The sequence below is a fragment of the Oncorhynchus keta genome, chromosome 2 (genome assembly GCF_023373465.1).
Source record: "Oncorhynchus keta strain PuntledgeMale-10-30-2019 chromosome 2, Oket_V2, whole genome shotgun sequence".
NCBI lineage: Eukaryota > Metazoa > Chordata > Actinopteri > Salmoniformes > Salmonidae > Oncorhynchus > Oncorhynchus keta.
The window spans coordinates 7129022-7151732 of NC_068422.1; the positions used below are offsets into that span (position 1 = coordinate 7129022).

At 41.5% G+C, this 22711-nt stretch overlaps 1 protein-coding gene and 1 long non-coding RNA gene across 3 annotated transcripts in view; one reads left to right on the top strand and one right to left on the bottom strand.

The window, feature by feature from the left end:
- LOC118377152 (serine/threonine-protein kinase WNK4-like) overlaps window positions 1-11439 on the top strand; it is a 126269-nt gene extending 114830 nt beyond the window's left edge. The window contains exons 18-20 of one of the 2 annotated variants that reach the window (XM_052471270.1): window positions 7656-8301; window positions 8484-8790; window positions 9375-11439. In XM_052471270.1, coding sequence (XP_052327230.1) covers window positions 7656-8301; window positions 8484-8790; window positions 9375-9377 — 956 coding nt within the window. In that variant the 3' untranslated portion in view covers window positions 9378-11439. The remainder of the gene's footprint in view (window positions 1-7655; window positions 8302-8483; window positions 8791-9374) is intronic. The other variant, XM_052471276.1, reaches the window with a different exon arrangement.
- A 322-nt stretch (window positions 11440-11761) lies between these two features.
- Window positions 11762-18866, bottom strand: LOC118377151 (uncharacterized). Its single transcript, XR_008071419.1, has 2 exons — window positions 18723-18866; window positions 11762-18178 (listed from the first exon to the last, which is right to left on the bottom strand). It is a non-coding gene; the product is annotated as an uncharacterized LOC118377151 (long non-coding RNA).
- Between the last annotated feature and the right edge of the window lie 3845 nt (window positions 18867-22711).

The following is a 22711-nucleotide window of genomic DNA, read 5'->3' on the forward strand; positions in this document are numbered from 1 at the left end:
CAAACTTGATGATTGAGTTGGAGGCGTGCATGGCCACGCAGTCATGGGTGAACAGGGAGTACAGGAGAGGGCTGAGAACGCACCCTTGTGGGACCCCAGTGTTGATGATCAGTGGGGTGGAGATGTTGTTACCTACCCTCACCAGCTGGGGGCAGGTCAGTCAGGAAGTCCAGGACCCAGTTGCACAGGGCGGGGGCGAGAACCAAGGGTCTCGAGCTTAATGACGGGTTTGGAGGGTACTATGGTGTTAAATGCTGAGCTGTAGTCGATGAACAGCATTCTTACATAGGTATTCCTCTTGTCCAGATGGGTTAGGGCAGTGTGCAGTGTGATTGCGATTGCGTCGTCTGTGGACCTATTGGGGCGGTAAGCAAATTGGTCCTTGACTAGTCTCTCAAAGCACTTCATGATGATGGAAGTGAGTGCTACGGGGCGGTAGTAATTTAGCTCAGTTACCTTAGCTTTCTTGGGAACAGGAACAATGGTGGCCCTCTTGAAGCATGTGGGAACAGCAGACTGGGATAAGGATTGATTGAATATGTCCGTAAACACATCAGCCAGCTGGTCTGCGCATGCTCTGAGGACGCGATGTGACCGTCTACAGCGCCTGACCAGAAGACCGCTCCGTCTGCCCCTTCTGCGGCATCGTTGTTTTGGGCCGCCGGCTGGGATCCGATCCATTGTCCTGGGTGGCTGCCAGACAGAGGATTCGCTTCAGGATAGTCGTATTCCTGGTCGTAATGTTGGTGAGTTGATGTTGCTCTTGTATCCAGTAGTTCCTCCCGACTGTATGTAATAAAACCTAAGATTTCCTGGGGTAACAATGTAAGAAATAACACGTAAAAAAACGAAATACTGCATAGTTTCCTCGGAACGCGAAGCGAGGCGGCCATCTCTGTCGGTGCCGGATGTCGGTCTACAACATTATTCTGTGGGAATTTCAGTACTTCAGCATAACGTTTCCTCATGGTTCTATTTAAATCCATGTTCTCAGAACGTTCAAAAACTTTCCAGTAAAGTTCAGAGGTTATTGTAGTAAATTTAAACTGAATCTAAAACAATACCAAAACCAAAAAACTATTTAGTAAACTGCAATAAAATAATTAAGAAACACATTTGAGAAACTAAAATTATACTAAAACTATTAACTTTGACTCCAAAACAAACTAAAATAGAATGAAACCCATGGTAAATTATGTTCAGTTTGAGTTTTTTCTCTTCTAAACTTTGGGAAAAAAGAGGCATCATGCTGCACAATTATATATATATATTTTAAATAACCTTTATTTAACTTGGCAAGTACGTTAAGAACAAATTCTTATTTACAATGAAGACCTACACTGGCCTAACCCGGACGACGCTGGGCCAATTGTGCGCCACCCCTATTGGACTCCCGATCACAGTCAGCTGGGATCAAACCCGGGTCTGTAGTGATGCCTCTAGCACTGCGATCATTAGCCCGGCCCAGTGCACTTAGTCAAACTTCCTCATTGTTCCAGCATACACATCTCATCTGTACAAGTACCTTGTCTGTGACAGCATGGGCAGTGCCTTTGAGGCTGTCTGATGTTTGAAAAAAGTGTAAAGCTAACATTGGTGATTTTACCTGCCACCTGCAGTGCTGGAGTCTTAAACCAAATAGTGTGTGTCATTCATTTAGTGTGGTCACTAGATGTCGGTAATATAGCTCAAAGCCATTTACTAACTATAGGCAATCCAATTTGAAGAAGAAGACAATACTCTGATCATTGGCTGATTACTCCGGAATCCCCACCCAGTTGACTACTTTAAAATGGTGGAAGCCATTTTAAATTATCTCTAATGATCTCTTCGGGAAAAGGGGAAGCACATCGCTACCTTATCCAGTGACACCACGGCCCTGTCTGTTTGTTGCCCTAGTGTCAACATCCCCGCCTTCAGACTTTTCCACATTTTATTGTGTTACAGTCATAATTTTAAATGGATTGAATTTATATTTTTTTGCCACTGGCCTACACACAATACTCCATAATGTCAAAGTGGAATTATGTTTTTCTAAATTTTTACAGATGAATAAAATATGAAAACTGAAATGTCTTGAGTCAATAAGTATTTTTGTTATGGCAAGCCTAAATAATTTTAAGAGTAAAAATGTGCTTAGCAAGCCACATAATAAGTTGCATGGACTCTGTGTGCAATAATAGTGTTTAACATATTTTTTGAATGACTACCTCATCTCTGTACCCCACACATACAGATAATTGTAAGGTCCCTCAGTCGAGCAGTGAATTTCAACCACAAACACCAGGGATGTTTTCAATTGCCTCGCCAAGAGCACCACCTATTGGTGGATGGGTAAAAAAAAAAGCAGACATTGAATATATCTTTGAGCATAGTGTGGTTATTAATTACACTTTGGATGCTGTATCAATACACCCAGTCACTACAAAGATACAGGCGTCCTTCCTAATTTAGTTGCCGGAGAGGAAGAAAACCACTCAGAGATTTCACCATGAGGCCAATTGTGACTTTAAAACAGTTACAGAGTTTAACAGCTGTGATAGGAGAAAACTGAGAATGCCTCAACAAAATAGTAGTTACTCCACAATATTAACCTAAATGATGGAGTGAAAAGAAGGAAGCCTGTACAAAAAAATAACATGCATCCTGTTTACAACAAGGCACTAAATGAATACTGCAAAAGACGTGGCAAAGTGATTCACTTTTAGTCCTGAACACAAAGTGTTATGTTTGGGGCAAGTATAATACAACACATTCCTGAGTACCACTCTCCATATTTTGAAGCATAATGGTGGCTGCACCATGTTATGGGTATGCTTGTAATCGTTAATGGACTGGGGAGGTTTTTTCAATGGAATGTAGCTAAGCACAGGCAAAATTCCAGAGGAAAATCTGGTTCAGTCTGCTTTCCACCAGACACTGGGAGATTAATTCACCCTTAAGCAGGACAATAACCTAAAACACAAGGCCAAATCTACACTGGAGTTGCTTACCAAGAAGACAGTGAATGTTCCTGAGTGGCCTAGTTAAAGTTTTTACATACAGTGGGGCAAAAAAGTATTTAGTCAACCACCAATTGTGCAAGTTCTCCCACTTAAAAAGATGAGAGAGGCCTGTAATTTTCATCATAGGTATCAACTATGACACACGAAATGAGAAAATAAAATATCAAGAAAATCACATTGTAGGATTTTTAATGAATTTATTTGCAAATTATGGTGGAAAATAAGTATTTGGTCACCTACAAACAAGCAAGATTTCTGGCTCTCACAGACCTGTAACTTCTTTAAGAGGCTCCTCTGTCCTCCACTCGTTACCTGTATTAGTGGCACCTGTTTGAACTTGTTATCAGTATAAAAGACACCTGTCCTCAACCTCAAATAGTCACACTCCAAACTCCACTATGGCCAAGACCAAAGAGCTGTCAAAGGACACCAGAAACAAAATTGTAAACCTCCACCAGGCTGGTAAAGACTGAATCTGCAATAGGTAAGCAGCTTGGTTTGAAGAAATCAACTGTGGGAGCAATTATTAGGAAATGGAAGACATACAAGACCACTGATAATCTCCCTCGATCTGGGGCTCCACGCAAGATCTCACCCCGTGGGGTCAAAATGAACACAACGGTGAGCAAACATCCCAGAACCACACGGGGGGACCTAGTGAATGAACTGTAGAGAACTGGGACCAAAGTAACAAAGCCTATCATCAGCAAGGGCATTGAAGATGAAACGTGGCTGGGTCTTTCGGCAAGACAATGATCCCAAACACGCCGCCCGGGCAACGAAGGAGTGGCTTCGTAAGAAGCATTTCAAGGTCTTGGAGTGGCCTAGCCAGTCTCCAGATCTCAACCCCATAGAACATCTTTGGAGGGAGTTGAAAGTCTGTGTTGCCCAGCAACAGCCCCAAAACAGCACTGCTCTAGAGGAGATCTGCATGGAGGAATGGGCCAAAATACCAGCAACAGTGTGTGAAAACCTTGTGAAGACTTACAGAAAATGTTTGACCTCTGTCATTGCCAACAAAGTGTATATAACAAAGTATTGAGATAAACGTTTGTTATTGACCAAATGCTTATTTTCCACCATCATTTGCAAATAAATAAATTAAAAATCCTACAATGTGATTTTCTGGATTTCCTTTTCTCATTTTGTCTGTCATACTTGAAGTGTACCTATGATGAAAATTACAGGCTTCTCTCATCTTTTTAAGTGGGAGAACTTGCACAATTAGTGGCTGACTAAATACCTTTTTTGCCCCACTGTAAATCTACGGCAAGATCTGAAAATTGTATTGTGTGTAGATGGTTAACTGAAAATAATCCATTTTAAATTCAGGCTGTAACACATAAAAATGTAATAAGACAAAGGGAATACACATATGAATACTTTCTGAAGGCACTGTAAAGTGGTAGCTATCTAGCTAGCGAGATGGAGAACGCAGAGGTTATTTTGAATTAGTGCATTTCACAAGTGGATAGTTTGCATCATATACAGTATGTTCACTAAAACCACTGCAAGGGATTTACCCGATGCTCTGAGATGTCTGCTTACTTGCTTCAGATAAAGAATGGACTCTTGAGTGTTAAAACTAAAGCAATAGACTGCAGACGCGAGTTGAGGAGTGAAGTCGGGGGAGGTGCATCTGCAACAGCCAAAAGTTGTGCTTTTCCAAAGGCACGGCTCAGTGCAACATGGCAGTGTTGCTGTCGTTTATAAGGTTATTTTTGTAATGTCGAAATAAACATTTATCACACATTCAAACTGTAAATAGATAGTACAATGTAAAACAAATAGGACAATCAATTGGTTATTGAGAGCCGCACATTCATTTGTCCACTGTATACATGAAAATTGCAAATTTGGTTCCTGAGGCAAACAAAAACATCTTAATGCTTGGTTGACAATAGAGCCACCCACAATGCAGGCGGTGGCTGTAGGCTGAAGTTGGTGAAGAGCAGCTGCAGAAACTTGCAGTCTTTGATTACGTATATTTTTTGTAAAGTTCATGCAACACACTTTGGAAGGCGGTAACCAAGGCGGTAACCAATGATGATTTTTCAGGCTTGGTCTACCTACCCAAACTTGGGTTCTGTCTAAAGAACACCCTTCCCCGATTTGTTTTCTTTCTAAATGTCCAAGAGAATCCTTTAGGTCTGTAATTTCAGAGACTACTAGCTAGCCTATTACTAGCTAATTACAAGCTAGCACTAGCTTATTATTAGCCTATCACTAGCTAACACGAGCCTATTACAAGCTAACACTAGCTAACACTAGCCTATTACAAGCTAACACTAGTTAACACTAGCCTATCACTAGCTAACAGTAGTCTATGACTTGGTAACAGAAGAAGTAGAACATACATGGCTGCTAGCCTCCCAGGCATAGGCTACTTTGTCCTTGACACTAAAACTGAAACTAAATAACATAAAAATGAAATATAAATGTTTCTATCAAACTAAAACGGAATAAAAACGAAAAATAACAAACTAAACTACATTTCAAATAAAAATGAAAAAACAAATAGAAATAAAAACAAATATAAAAACACAAAACTATAATAATCTATGTTTAGAGAACATTCTAAGAATGTTATTTAAAAACATATGCATTCTGTTCTCAGCAGCAACAGGTATTTTGGCTGCTCCCACTAATTGGCCACACCTGATCTTAATGAGTGCTTGTTTCCTTTGAAATGGGGACTGTTTGAATAGACTAAAATCAACAGCTTTGTTTCCATTAAAAAACATGGCATGGCTAGCTCCATCCTGGTTGATAGAGGACAGAAGATTATATGTTTGAATCATCCCAATTTTTATTTGAGTAAAGTCATACCATTTATAAATGCAGATAGATCATTAGTTTGTTCTATATGGTGGGATTTTTTTGTGTCGGTAAAATCTATTATGAGCGGGTTGACTGTGGAAACGCCTTTATGTGCAAATATTTAGATATTAACCATCATATCGAAGTAAACTACGTGATGATATGGTGTGTGTGTGGTCCTCCCACAATGACTCGGAAAACCATGATGATTATTAGGCTACAGAATAAATAAATTGTGATTAACATTACAAAGTGGTGAAAGTGCAAAAGCTTGATGCTTTTTTCCTATAAATATCTAGGGTCTTATTCTGGTTACATGATGATCGATGCTTGGCTGCCGTTTGACAAATTAAATTTTATCGCTCTTTTGGCCATAATAATCTCATGTAGGCTATGTATCTGCAAACTGTAGGCTAGAGCGCACGTGACAATATTATATAACGCAAAAAATTTTTGTGTTGAAACAATCAGTAGAGTTGAAAATGCAATGGAATCCCATTTAACTGGAATTTGTATTCGGTACATAGGAATTTAACCGCAAAAGTTATGATGTAGACTACGTTATCATGCACATACTTTTATCCGCAGTCAATTTGATGGAAAATATCTCCGGTGGGAAAATGCACATATTTTATTCATTTAGATTTTAGAATATTCGCATGAAAATCTGTTGCGAATTGGATGGAAACCTAGCTACTGATGCTGTGTCACAATAAAAAATACATGTGTTCACATGATTAATGCCTAAGAAAATTCAATTCCATGTGTCCTATATGTGCTTGGAGTTCAAAAACATTGACCCAAAATAAGCTAGCAATATTATTAAAAGTTTTATTGAAACATTCAGTGAAAGTTTGAAGGAAGTTATTTTTCCAAAAATTCCAAATAACCTATATTTTCCATTCTCAGAGCACCTCCAGGAAAACATTCAAGGAACCAGAGTAAATCATTCTCAGAATTGCCCTGCAATCTAAAAATAAGCGTGTTTGGGCCAATTTGCCCTTCCATGTTGTTTCCTGTTCTGTTTTATCCTGCCCACATCGGTGTTTGGTAACAACATCACCTATTAGCACTACAAGTGCCTCGGGATCATTGAATAAGGGACCAATACGTAGGTGTGATTATAGCCCTGCCTACCAGTATTGACCTATTAGAAGATTTGTCCAGCAGAACTGACCAATTATAAGGCTTCTACACTCGTTACTACAGGCCTCTCCTCCCATTTCCTCCCCACCTGTCTGTGTTTACACCGCCACTCCGCCCTGCTCTGGTCCCCGAGCGACTCAACCCAACAAGACCCACCCCGCTCAACAGACAGACAGAACAGGCTCTGTTTTAGAAGTCCCAAGGCCGTATTCAGCAGAGAAAAGGTTTTTCCAAGCCAGGAGAGTGCCACCTAGTTCCACACCTCAGCTAACTCTGATTCCTTCCCACTTCTTACACCACTGCAGATGTTGGCAGTAGATATGGCAGTTGGATTGGTTTTCTGACAGAAAGTTATGAAACTAAGACCAGGGTTATATCTGATCAACAGTAGAGCCACGTAACTGCACGCTTGATATTTAAAGGACATTTCAGATTGAGCTGACATATGCAGCGTTTACCATGAATTCTCCGGAAACATTGCCTTTGAACGCTGCAATAGCCGAAAAGGGGCAATCGGATTGAATCCCGGCCTTAAGCATTGTAATTAATTTGAGTGTACATGAGTCAATATCAGTAGAATATAATATCAACTACTAGAACAGAATGTAAACACAAACAGCAGATTGTGAAAATGAATTATTATCACTGTATTGATATTGATCATAAACCCCCTTCTCCCCACAGATCCTCCACCTGCTGTTGTCACAGTGGGCCGTTTTCAGGTCTCCCCTAGCATGGAGATCCCTGAACCAGGTGGACAGGGCTCTAACCCCGCCAGGCCCATGTCAGTGGGCAGCACCACCACCTCCAAGAGCAGCACAGAGGAGCAGGAGCAGTGGGAGTCAGAGAGCAGCCTGAACACCTCCCTCACTCCCCACCCCCCACACCTCACTATGGGGGAGGCCCGGGAGGTCCAAGTAGAGTGGGCCGGGACCAAGGAACAGCAGCAGGAAGAGGAGGAGGAAGAACAGGGTGAAGAAGATGAGGAGGAGCAGAAGAAGGAAGAGGGGGAAGAAGATGAGGAGCAGGAGGAGGAGAAGGAAGAAGATGAGGAGCAGGAGGAAAAGGAAGAGCAGCAGACAGTGAGGAGGAGGAGGAGGAAGAGAATGTGCAGCCTCAGTCTGATGGGTATGTCTGCAGACAGCGGCCTGTCCGTTATAGCGGTGGAATCAGAGGGGCGTGGCCTGTGGGATGGAGGGGCAGGGAGCCCCACCTACACCTCCACTCTAAACCACATGTGGCTGAGCTACAGCCGTAACTTCACATACCTGAGCAGTGACGACTCAGAGAGTGAGGACATGTGGGAGGAGCTACTGGAGATGAGGGAGAAGTGAGTGTTTCACCTTCAGCATCTCTTCAGTCATTCACCCATTTGGGGTTTTAATCGAAGTTTGATTACTTTGAACTCAACTTGACTCTCAACTATTCCAAAGCACTTAAACATGTCCTCCTCAGAGTCCTAAACTGTTTATCTTTATCCCGCTCTCTCATTCTCTCTCTCCCTCCTATCAGACACTTGGCAGAGGTGCAGAGTCTCCAGGCCACCCAGAAGAGGGAGATTGAAGAGCTGTATGAGAGGATGGGGAAGGTTCCCCCTGCGGGGATAGTCTGTCCTGCCACCATGCTGTCAATTCGCCAGCGCCGCCTCTCTAAGGAAAGGAGTTACCTCTCCTCCTCCCGCAGAAACAGTCTGCAGCGCCTGGACATGCTCCCCCTCCAAGGTATCATTAGGAGGAACTCTCTAGGTGGCAGCAGCAGTAGCAGCTCTCTGGAGAAGCCCTCTAAAGGGGTGACTTTTGCATCTGACATCAGTAGAATGGTGGGTTTACACATTGTCCTTACAGGGTCCGAATACTTCTACTTGCGTTCTAAATAGTAGGATGATTGGGAATGCAAAAATACATTTTATAGTGTGTGGGAAAAAAATTGTATGCTTTAAATGCCAGGATGTCATACTCATTTCGGCTCATTTCATCTACAACAAATTTGCTGCCTGCTACTGAGGAATAGAATCATCTTTCAGACCAACGTGTTTGACGACAGCTGATAATCAGATAAGGGGACTATACCAAAATGAACAAATGTTGGGAAACAACGCAATTGCGTATTAGATGACACACTCTCGGTATGGGTGAGTCTAGTATGTTGACATTGTTGCTTACTGAATATATTTTTATTAAATAGTACATTCTAAATAGTGTGTGATTAGTACACGTTATGCAGTTTTGGTAAGTAGTAGGTAAGCCAGGTTTCAGACACGGCTACTGTATTGAGTATGTGTTGTATTCATCCTGCTGTCCAAAATCTAAGTTTATCTAGAAGACAGGAGGTGAACGGTTCTCCACTATATCTGAATACTCTACACATCTAATCATTGCATCTCCTTGTCTCCTCTCTCACCAGTAAGAATCTTGAGCCATGCTTGCTGTAGAATAAGTCTGGACTACCTCATCTGAAGAGTGCAGTGATTATGTCCATCTTGCTGGAGGAAGGAAGTGACATCACGTCTAAAACCTTTATCTGGCCCCCCACTGGAGGAGAGAGTAACCTAGGCCCCCCAGAAACCAGGAAGCTCCTCTGCTGAGCTAATGGTCACAGGTTTAATCAAAGGTCACAGGTTCATCAGAGATCACAGGGTTCATCATAGGTCACTGAGCCCTCTGCTATGAAGGGACAACAGAACCTCTGTCATCTGTTGTCAGTCACCCCAGAGAGAAGCCTTGCCACTACAATGGTTCAGTAGGATTCCACCAGAACAGTGTGAGTATAAAATGAGTGTAAAAGGCTCACAACAGTACCAGCCCAGGTAGTGTACCATCATTCCTCATACTATGCTATGTTGAACATGTGTGATAGTTGTACATACAGTAGAGCCTTAGTGATCTGCTATAATCCGGCCTTGTAGCCACAAAGCATTATTAAGGGTTGTTCGACAATATTGGGATCATGGGATCCAGTTGGGGGCAGTTGATCAATATTTTCCTGCTTATCTGACTGTCGCAGACAGTTTTTATTGGGACTGTTTCAGATTATTCACATTTTAATTTGCACATTTGACTGTCTGCAATCTGTTGATGTTTATGCTGACTGTAAACTCACTACTGCCCTCTAGAGGGACTATGAAAATCCAGATAGGTTGTTGTACTTTGCTGATTTTCCAATGTGCAATAGTGAAGCAATATTTCAGATTAATTCAACAGAATTATGAAGGAGAACTGTTGTCGACATGTAGAAGGATGTGAACATTGTTGTCTAACGTTAGGCAGTATCTTATATACATGATAGTGAGCATTTATCAATACAACACTATAGACCAGTAGTTTTCTATTGATGAATACAACCTAGTGGTAGAACTATAACACTGAGATCATTGCGATGTCAGTCTTTCCAGGAAGCTAGGCAAAATACAGCTCTATACATGAGGAATACCCAAGACAAACTAACCAGCTACTCCTTTAAAAAAAACAAATTCAGTGAAAGTATTGCCAAATCAGCCACATTGATCAAAAATAAAAAATACTTATGGTTAATGATTGTTACGAATCTCTCCTGACTTTTTCACTGATATTATATTTTCTACAAAAATAATCCAACATACAGATATAGGTGTAGACTAATGGGTCTCACCATGATTGTAAATATGAAATAATGCATTTATAAATTACGTTTACAAATGAACCAAAGACATTTTGGCAACCTACATTTCTTGCACATACACAGAGTGTATAAAACATTATGAACACCTGCTCTTTCCATTAGACTGACCAGTTGAATTCACAATTTATTTCCAAAAAATGTAATATATTTTTTACTTTCTTATATATAAAAATGTATTCTGCGGCTATGGGCAAGACAAAATATTAAAGTGCCTTTGAACAGGGTATGGTAGTAGATTCTAGGCACACCAGTTTGAGTGTGTCAAGATCTGCAACTCTGCTGGGATTTTCACACTCAACAGTTTCCTGTGTGTATCAAGAATGATCCACCACCCAAAGGACATCCAGCCAACTTGACACAACTGTGGGAAACATTGGAGTCAACATGGGCCAGCATCCCTGTGGAATGCCTTCAACACCTTGTAGAGTCCATGCCCCAACTAATTGAAGCTGTTCTGAGGGCAAAGGTGGTGCAACTCAATAATAGGAAGGTCTAGGACTGTCCCCGACAAAAAACTCAATCTTGGTCGACCGAGTCCTTTTTTTCTTTTGACCAATTAGACAAAATGTTAAAACATGTATTTTTCCATACAGACACACCCTATGTGTTTTAATAAAATCAACTATATATACACTGAGCTTATCTGATGCTTTAAGTACTTGGTTTAATTAAACAATGAAAATACACAAATTAATAAAGAGGGAACCAGAGATCAATATATCCTAACCAGAAGAAAAAAAACTGTTCTGACCCTCCTTCTCCAGCTGCTGCTGGCCTTGGCTGATTCTTCCGTTAAGCTCCTGAAGTTGGCGGTAATAGTCTGTAACCTGGGTACAGCCTGAAGCTTGAGCTAGCAAATTTGCAACATGGTATAAAACATTCTGGGCCCTCAGAGTTCCCCACACCAGTGAGTTCCAGCCAGCCATAGCTGTAGGCTATTTGTGCAAGGGATAAGAAGTAATCATCTATTTTATGACATTTCCACTGGATCAGAGCATGACATTTTTTCCCTTTCATGCCAAGTGGATATCGAAAAGCAAAGCGCTGGAGATATTTTTCAAATACATTGAGGTTCTGAAAACAGACTTGGTTAGCTCCAGAACTCATTACATAAGACAATTAGAAATACTATCAGACATCCCCCAAATGGGCACATTTATAGGCCTGCATTTGCACGCAGGCCAGGTAGTCTAGGCCTATATACTTCTAGGCCTATATGCACGTCCTTACTCAACATTGACAGGAGCGCTCCAAAGAAAAGACAATTAATACATTGACAAAACTCATAAATTGATTGAAATGAACCAAAACTTGTTCCTCACAAGTGTAGCATAAGTTGTGAGCTCTGCAAACAACATGTCCACTCCGACAATTAGAACTGCAAAATACTGGTGTAATAATATAACAGCATTAACAGAAATGACCCTAACCAAACAATCATTGTAGATTAGAAATGATGGGGATTAATGGTAAATGTAGCCTATTACTGGCGATATACACTACTGGTCAAAAGTTTTAGAACACCTACTCATTCAAGGGTTTTTATTTATTTTGTACTATTTTCTACATTGTAGAATAATAGTGACGACGGCAAAACTATGAAATAACACATATGGAATAATGTATTAACCAAAAAAGTGTAAAACATCAAAATAGCCACCCTTTGCCTTGATGACAGATTTGCACACTCTCGGCATTCTCTCAACCAGCTTCACCTGGAATGCTTTTCCAACAGTCTTGAAGGAGATCCCATATGCTGAGTACTTGTTGGCTGCTTTTCCTTCACACTGCGGTCCGACTCATCTCAAACCATCTCAATTTGGTTGAGGTCGGGGGATTGTGGAGGCCAGGTCATCTGATGCAGCACTCCATCACTCTCCTTCTTGTTCAAATAGCCCTTACACAGCAAGGAGGTGTGTTGGGTCATTGTCCTGTTGAAAAACACAATTATAGTCCCACTAAGCTCAAACCAGATGGGATGGCATAATTGCTGCAGAATGCTGTGGTAGCCATGCTAGTTAGGTGTGCCTTGAATTCTAAATAAATCACAGACAGTGTCACCAGCAAAGCACCCCCACAACATAACACCACCCCCTTCTCTATGCTTTACGGTGGGAAATACATACAGTGGGGCAAAAAAGTATTTAGTCAGTCACCAATTGTGCAAGTTCTCCCACTTAAAAAGATGAGAGGCCTGTAATTTTCATCATAGGTACACTTCAACTATGACAGACAAAATGAGAAAAAAAATCCAGAAAACCACATTGTAGGATTTTTAATGAATTTATTTGCAAATTATGGTGGAGAATAAGTATTTGGTCACCTACAAACAAGCAAGATTTATGGCTCTCACAGACCTGTAACTTCTTCTTTAAGAGGCTCCTCTGTCCTCCACTCGTTACCTGTATTAATGGCACCTGTTTGAACTTGTTATCAGTATAAAAGACACCTGTCCACAACCTGTCCACAACCTCAAACAGTCACACTCCAAACTCCACTTTGGCCAAGACCAAAGAGCTGTCAAAGGACACCAGAAACAAAATTGTAGACCTGCACCAGGCTGGGAAGACTACATCTGCAATAGGTAAACAGCTTGGTTTGAAGAAATCAACTGTGGGAGCAATTATTAGGAAATGGAAGACATACAAGACCACTGATAATCTCCCTCAATCTGGGGCTCCACGCAAGATCTCACCCCGTGGGGTCAAAATGATCACAAGAACCAGAACCACACAGGGGTACCTAGTGAATGAACTGCAGAGAGCTGAGACCAAAGTAACAAAGCCTACCATCAGTAACACACTACGCCGCCAGGGACTCAAATCCTGCTTAAGCCAGTACATGTCCAGGCCTGTCTGAAGTTTGCTAGAGAGCATTTGGATGATCCAGAAGAAGATTGGGAGAATGTCATATGGTCAGATGAAACCAAAATATAACTTTTTGGTAAAAACTCAACTCGTCGTGTTTGGAGGACAAAGAATACTGAGTTGCATCCAAAGAACACCATACCTACTGTGAAGCATGGGGGTGGAAACATCATGCTTTGGGGCTGTTTTTCTGCAAAGGGACCAGGACGACTGATCCGTGTAAAAGAAAGAATGAATGGGGCCATGTATCGTGAGATTTTGAGTGAAAACCTCCTTCCATCAGCAAGGGCATTGAAGATGAAACGTGGCTGGGTCTTTCAGCATGACAATGATCCCAAACACACCGCCCGGGCAACGAAGGAGTGGCTTCGTAAGAAGCATTTCAAGGTCCTGGAGTGGCCTAGCCAGTCACCAGATCTCAACCCCATAGACAATCTTTGGAGGGAGTTGAAAATCTGTGTTGCCCAGCAATAGCCCCAAAACATCACTGCTCTAGAGGAGATTTGCATGGAGGAATGGGCCAAAATACCAGCAACAGTGTGTGAAAACCTTGTGAAGACTTACAGAAAACGTTTGACCTCTGTCATTGCCAATAAAGGGTATATAAGTATAAGTATTGAGATAAACGGTTGTTATTTACCAAATACTTATTTTCCACCATCATTTGCAAATAAATAAATTTAAAATCCTACAATGTTATCTTCTGGAAAAGAAATGCTCATTTTGTCTCTCATAGTTGAAGTGTACCTATGATGAAAATTAGAGGCCTCTCATCTTTTTAAGTGGGAGAACTTGCACAATGGTGGCTGACTAAATACTTTTTTGCCCCATTGCATGCTGAGATCATCCGTTCACCCACATTGCATCTCACAAAGACACGGCGGTTGGAACCAAAAATCTCCAATTTGGACTCCAGACCAAAGGACACATTTCCACCAGTCTAATGTCCATTGCTTGTGTTTCTTGGCCCAAGCAAGTCTTTTCCTATTATTGGTGTCCTTTAGTGGGGGTTTCTTTGCAGCAATTCGACCATGAAGGCCTGATTCACACAGTCTCATCTGAACAGTTGATGTTGAGATGTGTCTGTTACTTGAACTCTGTGAAGCATTTATTTGGACTGCAATTTCTGAAGCTGGTAACTCTAATGAACTTATCCTCAGAGGTAGCTCTGGGTCTTCCTGTCCTGTGGCGGTCCTCATGAGAGACAGTTTCATCATAGCGCTTGATGGTTTTTGCGATTGCACTTGAGGAAACTTTCAAAAGTTCTTGAAATGTTCTGTATTGACTGACCTTCATGTCTTAAAGTAATAATGGACTGTCTTTGCTTATTTGAGCTGTTCTAGCAATAATATGGACTTGGTATTGTACCAAATAGGCCTATTTTCTGTATACCACCCCTACGTTGTCACAATGCAACTGATTGTCTCAAACGCATTAAGAAGGAAAGACATTCCACAAATTAACAAGGCACACCTGTTAATTGAAACGCATGAAGATTCAGTGATTACCTTATGAAGCTGGTTGAGAGAAAGCTAAGAGTGTGCAAAGTTGTCATCAAGGCAAAGGGTGGCTTTTGAAGAAACTCAGATATAAGTTACATTTTGATTTGTTGAACACTTTTTTGGTTACTACATGATTCCATATTGTTGATGTCTTCTTACAATGTAGAAAATAGTAAAAAGTGTAACACTGGAATGAGTATGTGTTCTAAAACTTTTTACCGGTATTGTATGTAACAGGGAATTGATCATAGACACTAACAATCAAAGGGGAAACAGTTAACACAATGAATTTATGAAACAATGAGATATGCCTTCTGCATCTTAGCCACACGCTCCTTCTTTGACCACGGCCTCCTCAATGAATTAGTCCACTGAGACATGCGCAAATCAGACATGGAACAACAGCCTATGGAACAAACAATCGACCAGTAGACTAAATGGGCTGTCCTAAAGGTGTTCCTAATGTTTTGTACACGACATTGAACAATGATAAAACATTTCTGCAATGTGTAATAAACAAGGCACCCTCTGCACTTTAGTAACTTCTACTTTAGTAGTCACTAATTTCACACTTTTTGTTAAATGAAGTAGCTTATTTATATGCACAGGTAGGGAGGTGAGAGAATGACTGCATAACAAATGGATGGAACTGTGAGCCCTTAGCCATTGCCTTAAATACGCACACTGAATTCTATTTTTAGTTCATTTAAGTCCGTTAAGAACAAATGATTATATACAATGACGACCTACTCCGGCCAAACCCTAACGTCACTGGGCCAATTGTGTGCCACCCCATGGGACTCCCAGTCACGGCCGGTTGTGATACAGTCTGGAATCAAACCAGGGTCTGTAGTGACACCTCTAGCCCAGATGCACTGCCTTAGACCTCTGCGCCACTCAGGATAATACTCACCTAAGATTTCCACAAGTGTATATATTTAAAGAAAATGTGATTACAATGCTAATATTTTAATATATGTGTATGATTGTATCACTTTGATATGCAAAGCTGCTGTCCTGCCATGCTCAAATCTGTGCCTTCCCCTTGCAATGTCTTATTTAATATTTTTACTCTGTAGGTTTGGTGGCTACAGCATACTCTGTAAATCATATTTTGACATAATAAACAGTTGGAATTATGATAGTGCTCCTCTCTGCTTCCGTACTATTTTGACAATATTGATGTACAGTTGAAGTTGGAAGTTTACATACACTTAGGTTGGAGTCATTAAAACTCATTTTTCAACCACTCTACATATTTCTTGTTAACAAACTATAGTTATGGCAAGTGGGTTAGGACATCTTCTTTGTGCATTACACAAGTATTTTTTCCAACAATTGTTTGTTTACAAACAGATTATTTCAATTATAATTCACAATATCACAATTCCAGTGGGTCAGAAGTTTACATAAACTAAGTTGACTGTGCTTTTAAACAGCTTGGAAAATTCCAGAAAATTATGTCATGGCTTTAGAAGCTTCTGATAGGCTAATTGACATCATTTGAGTCAATTGGAGGTGTACATGTGGATGTATTTCAAGGCATACCTTCAAACTCAGTTCCTCTTTACTTGGCATCATTGGAAAATCAAAGGAAATCAGCCAAGACCTCATAAAAAAAATTGTGGCCCTCCACAAGTCTGGTTCATCCTTGGGAGCAATTTCCAAGCGTCTGAAGGTAACATGTTCAACTGTACAAACAATAGTATGCAAGTATAAACACCATGGGACCATGCAGCCATCATACCGCTCAGGAAGGAGACGCGTTCTGTCTCCGAGAGATGAACGTACTTTGGTGCAAGAAGTGAAAATCAATCCCAGCAAAGAACCTTGTGAAGATCAACATAACCTGAAAGGCCACTCAGCAAGGAAGAAGCCACTGCTCCAAAACCGCCATAAAAAATCCAGACTACGGTTTGCAACTACACATGGGGACAAAGATCATACTTTTTTGCAGAAATGTCCTCTGGTCTGATGAAACAAAAATAGAACTGTTTGGTCATAATGACCACCATTATGTTTGGAGCAAAAAGGGGGAGGCTTGCAACCCGAAGAACACCAGCCCAACTGTGAAGCACGGGAGTGGCAGCATCATGTTGTGTGGGTGGTTTGCTGCAGGGGGGACTGGTGCACTTCACAAAATAGATGGCATCATGAGGCAGGAACATTATGTGGATATATTGAAGCAACATCTCAAGACGTCAGTCAGGAAGTTAAAGCTTGATCGCAAATGGGTCTTCCAAATGGACAATGGCCCAAAGCATACTTCCAAAGTTGGGGCAAAATGGCTTAAGGACAACAAAGTCAAGGTATTGGAGTGGCCATCACAAAGCCCTGACCTCAATCGTATAGAACATTTGTGGGCAGAACTGAAAGTGTGCGAGCAGAGGCCTATACAAACCTGACTCAGTTACACCAGCTCTGTCAGGAAGAATGAGACAATTCACCCAACTTATTCTGGGAAACTTGGGGAAGGCTCCCCGAAACATTTGACCCAAGTTAAACAATTTAAAGGCAATGCTCCCAAATACTAATTGAGTGTATGTAAACTTCTGACCCACTGGGAATGTGCTGAAAGAAATCACATCTGAAATAAATCACTCTACTCTTATTCTGACATTTCACATTCTTAAAATAAAGTGGTGATCCTAACAGACCTAAAATTGGGAATTATTACTAGGATTAAATGTCAGGAATTGTTTAAAACTAGGATTTAAATGTCAGGAATAGTTTAAAACTGAGTTTAAATGTATTTGGCTAAGGTGCATGTAAACTTCTGACTTGAACTGTATGTCTGGCATTTAGCCTAGGAAACATTACACTGACCTTACATGAAGATGTCATTTGTTTTGTAAAAGAAACTACATAATACATTTTTTACAACTCTGTCCTTTATCAACATAAATATATTTAAATAGGATTGTGTTTCTTTGTCTCAGTTCAGTAGTTCCAATTCAAAGTTGACAATGGCTAGCAGTGGAATAAGGTGTAGCTTCTGCATTAGTCCCTTCGTCCATTCCAGTAAAGTAGATAGGATACCTGGCACACCACACAGTCCATTTTAGCTAAGTTTTCTGATTGCCATGTCAGTTGGCGCCTGTCTTTGCCCCTCTTATCTTGGCCTCCTCATCCAGCTCATCCATGATCTTCTCCTGTTTCACTGAGTAAAACGTGTAGGCATCTAGGATAAGCAAAGTCAAGTCAAATGTGCAGATTGAGGCAAGGGATGTGCTGGCTGAAAAGCGATCTACAGTCGACCTTAGTTACTGTACATACGCACAAAGATGAATGTTTTCATCATCAGCATACATTTATGCCAGACAAGTTTTACACTCATCACCAGCTTTCGCTGTAGCAGCCTACAATAAAGTGACAGAGAGCTATTTAGGCAGCTAGTTAGCCAGTGAACCAGAAACTGGGTATTCAGTAAACGCTGAATATGGCGATTCGATTTTAAAGGATAATCGCTATAATCAAAGTCTCCTGTCAACCCAAATTCTGGTTTTAAGGGCCAATTAACTAACTCGCTTGCTACATACAGTACAATGCAAACACGTCATGCTGCGCTTCACCATTACAACGTACATGTCATTACATTTCTACAATGACTTGCAGCTTCAATGTCCTACATGAATGTCCGGTTGACTAAACTATGGAAAACATTGCCATGGCTTGTTATATCATGCCGGATAGTGCACGTTCTCGTACGTAACTAGCTAGTTCACCTTGTGTGACTGTTTGACAAGGATACAAATTCCTATTACAATGGCTCCGATACCAAGTCCTGTTGCAATATTACGGCCCCTCAGTTGCTGCGATTTCTTCTTCCATTGCGAGAGCTCCACTTGTCTGATAAAGTAGAACTCGTCCCTGGTAAGATCCTCCTTGTTTGGATCTATTCTCTTGGCAAAGGGGACTTCAGGATCCACCGTTGGTTTCTGGTCAGACATTTTTCCGACGACCAGACTGGTCTGCTTTTGCAACACTATAATAGGTCCCTCCGACGTTTCCGGGTTCGACGCAAAATAAGTTCCTGTTTCGAATGCGATTTCTGTATGTGTGTTGCAATTACCCCATCTCATGGGCAATATGAAGTACTGCCTTTCATGAAAAACGGTTCTAGAATTTTGTCATTTAAAAAATGATCATTTTCTTTCTATGTGTATCGAGAACAAGTAACGTTAGAAACAAGCTCAAGCTGTATGGCTAGTAACTACGTAGACAAGTTAACGTTAGTCTCACAGCTAGTCTTACTGGGGTCCAATGCATAACAAAAATACATTACAGACAAAATACTTTACAATTTACATACATTTAAAAACATTAACGTGTAGTGTGTGTGCATCTATCAGTTACATGTCAGTACATGCACACAAAAAGTAGATCACATGGGGCCCTTACAAAAAAAGATTGCCGTTTTGAAAGTAGTAGTTTTGGACACAGTAATTACAGAATGTGGCCTTTTATAAACGTATGTCATACCATTCTATGTCATTTCACAAGACTGGAGACTTTGGGATAATATTTTTTAATACAGCACAGCTGATCAGAATGGCAGGCTACTTTGACACTGACAAATCAATAAAACGACCTTGTCTTGAATCCATCAATAGCCGAGACCTAGTTGTGTGGAGACATACAATATTGTAGGCTACAAAATGAGTAGGAAATATAGTCCTAAAAATGCTTTCCAGTTTCACAATCTCACCCAATGATGCGCAGCTCACTTACTGGTGATGGCTGATTCTCTTGTGCCAAAAGCCTCTCTCTCTCTTGGAAGTTGACCAAATATTTTAGCCTACAACAGTCTTCTCTTTTCAGCAGGAGCCATTTGCTTTCCTGTGTTTCCCTTGATTTGTATTTTTAATATTTCGAAATAACTGTTATGTCTGCGTGATGTTTTTTCAATATCAGATTTGCTGCACACATCAACAACAGTCACCCACGAAGCATCGTTACCCATCGCTCCACAAAAGCCGCGGCCCTTGCAGAGTAAGGGGAACCACTACTTCAAGGTCTCAGAGCAAGTGATGTAAATGTCAGTTGGCTTTTCATAACCGATCATTCAGAATATCTCTACCGCTCTTGCTGTCTTGCAGCACGGTCAAGGTGTCATCAGGCCAGTTAGTCCCTCGGCTCAGGTCCTGAGAGAGAGAGAGAGAGAGAGAGAGAGAGAGAGAGAGAGAGAGAGAGAGAGAGAGAGAGAGAGAGAGAGAGACCATGGCCCCCCAACACATAAACTACTGCAGCATAAATACTGGAGGCTGAGACAGGAGGGGTGGGGAGACACAGTGGCCTCATCCGACAATATCCCAGGACAGGGCCAAACAGGAATAATGTGGAAATTAAGTCATGGTCAAAACATATTGATACAACAGTAGCTAGGATGGGGAGAAGTCTGTCCATAATAAACCGTTGCTCTGCATTCTTAACAGCACTATCAACAAGGCAGGTCCTACAGACCCTAGTGTTGTCGCACCTGGATTATTGTTCAGTCGATTGGTCAGGTGCCACACAGAAAGGGACTTAGGAAAATTGTAATTGGTCCAGAACAGGGCAGCACAGCTGGCACTTGGATGTACACAGAGAGCTAACATTAATAATATGTATATCAATTTCTCCAGGCTCAAAGTGGAGGAGAGATTGACTTCATCACTACTTGTATTTGTGAGAGGTATTGACATGTTGAATGCACCGAGCTGTCTGTTTTAACTACTGGCACACAGCTTGGACACTCATGCATACCCCATAAGACACCAGAGGTCTCTTCACAGTCCCCAAGTCCAGAACAGACGGGAGGGAGGCGCACAGTACTACATAGAACCATGACTACATGGAACTTTATTCCACATCAAGTAACTCATGCAAGCAGTAAAATTAGATTTAGAAAACAGATAAAAATACATCTTATGGAACAGCGGAGACTGTGAAGCAACACAAATGTAAGCACAGACACGTGCATAGAAACATACAATAAAATATGCACTACACACACACATACACGTATTTTGCATTCTAGATATGTGGTAGTAGAGTAGGGGCCTGAGGGCACACACTTAATGTTGTGAAATTGGTTGTGAATGTACTGTTAGACATGGCGCCAGAGAGAATGGCTGCTGTTTTACAGTCTCCTAACCAATTGGGCTATTGTGTGTGTTTTTCCACATTATCTGTAACTTATTTTGAACATAATGTTTCTGCCACCTTCTCTTATGACCGAAAAGAGCTTCTAGAAATCAGGACAGCGATTGCTCACTTCAAATTGAAAGACGAGTTTTACTTTAACGAGTCGGACGAGAGCGATTTACTCCAGACATCCGGCAAGGCCCTCATCCCCGTCATTCCCGTCATTCGCAGGAGAAAGAAACGGACATATCGAGGACGAAGGTTGGGGTGCCTTGTTAGGATCCGGTGGTGACTGGGTAATTTGACTTTACCATTAGCCCTATTAGCCAACGTACGTACAATCATTGAATAATAAAAAAGACGAACTACAAGCATGTACAGTATATCCTGCATCGCAGTGGCCCATATGTACTTTTCTATCTCTTCCCGATTTTTTAAAATTTGTTTATACCTTTCCGGAAACCTGCCTCACCCAATGTGATACGGAATCGCTATTATTTTTAATTTGTAGAACACACTCAAGAACCTCCAGAAGCTAACCAGCTAACGAGCTACAAGCTATTTAGTCATTGTTAGTTTTTTTTAACCTGGATAACACTCGCCAGTCCAGCCCCCCTGCCCCATCCACCGCTGCCCCTGGACTCTGATCACTTGGCTACATAGCTGATGCACGCTGGACTGTCCATTAATCACGGTACTCCATTCTGTTTGTTTTATCTGTTGGCCCCGTTGCCTAGTCAATGCCATTTTACCTGCTGTTGTTATGCTAGCTGATTAGCTGTTGTCTCACCCACTGTTTTAGCTAGCTTTCCCAATTCAACACCTGTGATTACTGTATGCCTCGCTGTATGTCTCTCTCAAATGTCAATATGCCTTGTATACTGTTGCTCAGGTTAGTTATCATTGTTTTAGTTCACAATGGAGCCCCTAGTCCCACTCCTCATACCCCTGATACCTCCTTTGTCCCACCTCCCACATATGCGGTGACCTCACCCATTACAACCAGCATGTCCAGAGATAAAACCTCTCTCATCATCACCCAGTGCCTGGGCTTACCTCCGCCGTACCCGCACCCCACCATACCCCTGTCTGCGCATTATGCCCTGAATATATTCTACCATGCCCAGAAACCTGGTCCTCTTATTCTCTGTCCCCAACGCTCTAGGCGACCAGTTTTGATAGCCTTTAGCCGCACCCTCATACTACTCCTTCTCTGTTCCGCGGGTGATGTGTAGGTAAACCCAGGCCCTGCATGTCCCCAGGCACCCTCATTTGTTGACTTCTGTGATCGAAAAAGCCTTGGTTTCATGCATGTCAACATCAGAAGCCTCCTCCCTAAGTTTGTTTTACTCACTGCTTTAGCACACTCTGCTAACCCTGATGTCCTTGCCGTGTCTGAATCCTGGCTCAGGAAGGCCACCAAAAATTCAGAGATTTCCATATCCAACGATAACATCTTCCGTCAAGATAGAACTGCCAAAGGGGGAAGAGTTGCAGTCTACTGCAGAGATAGCCTGCAAAGTAATGTCATACTTTCCAGGTCCATACCCAAACAGTTCGAACTACTAATTCTGAAAATTACTCTCTC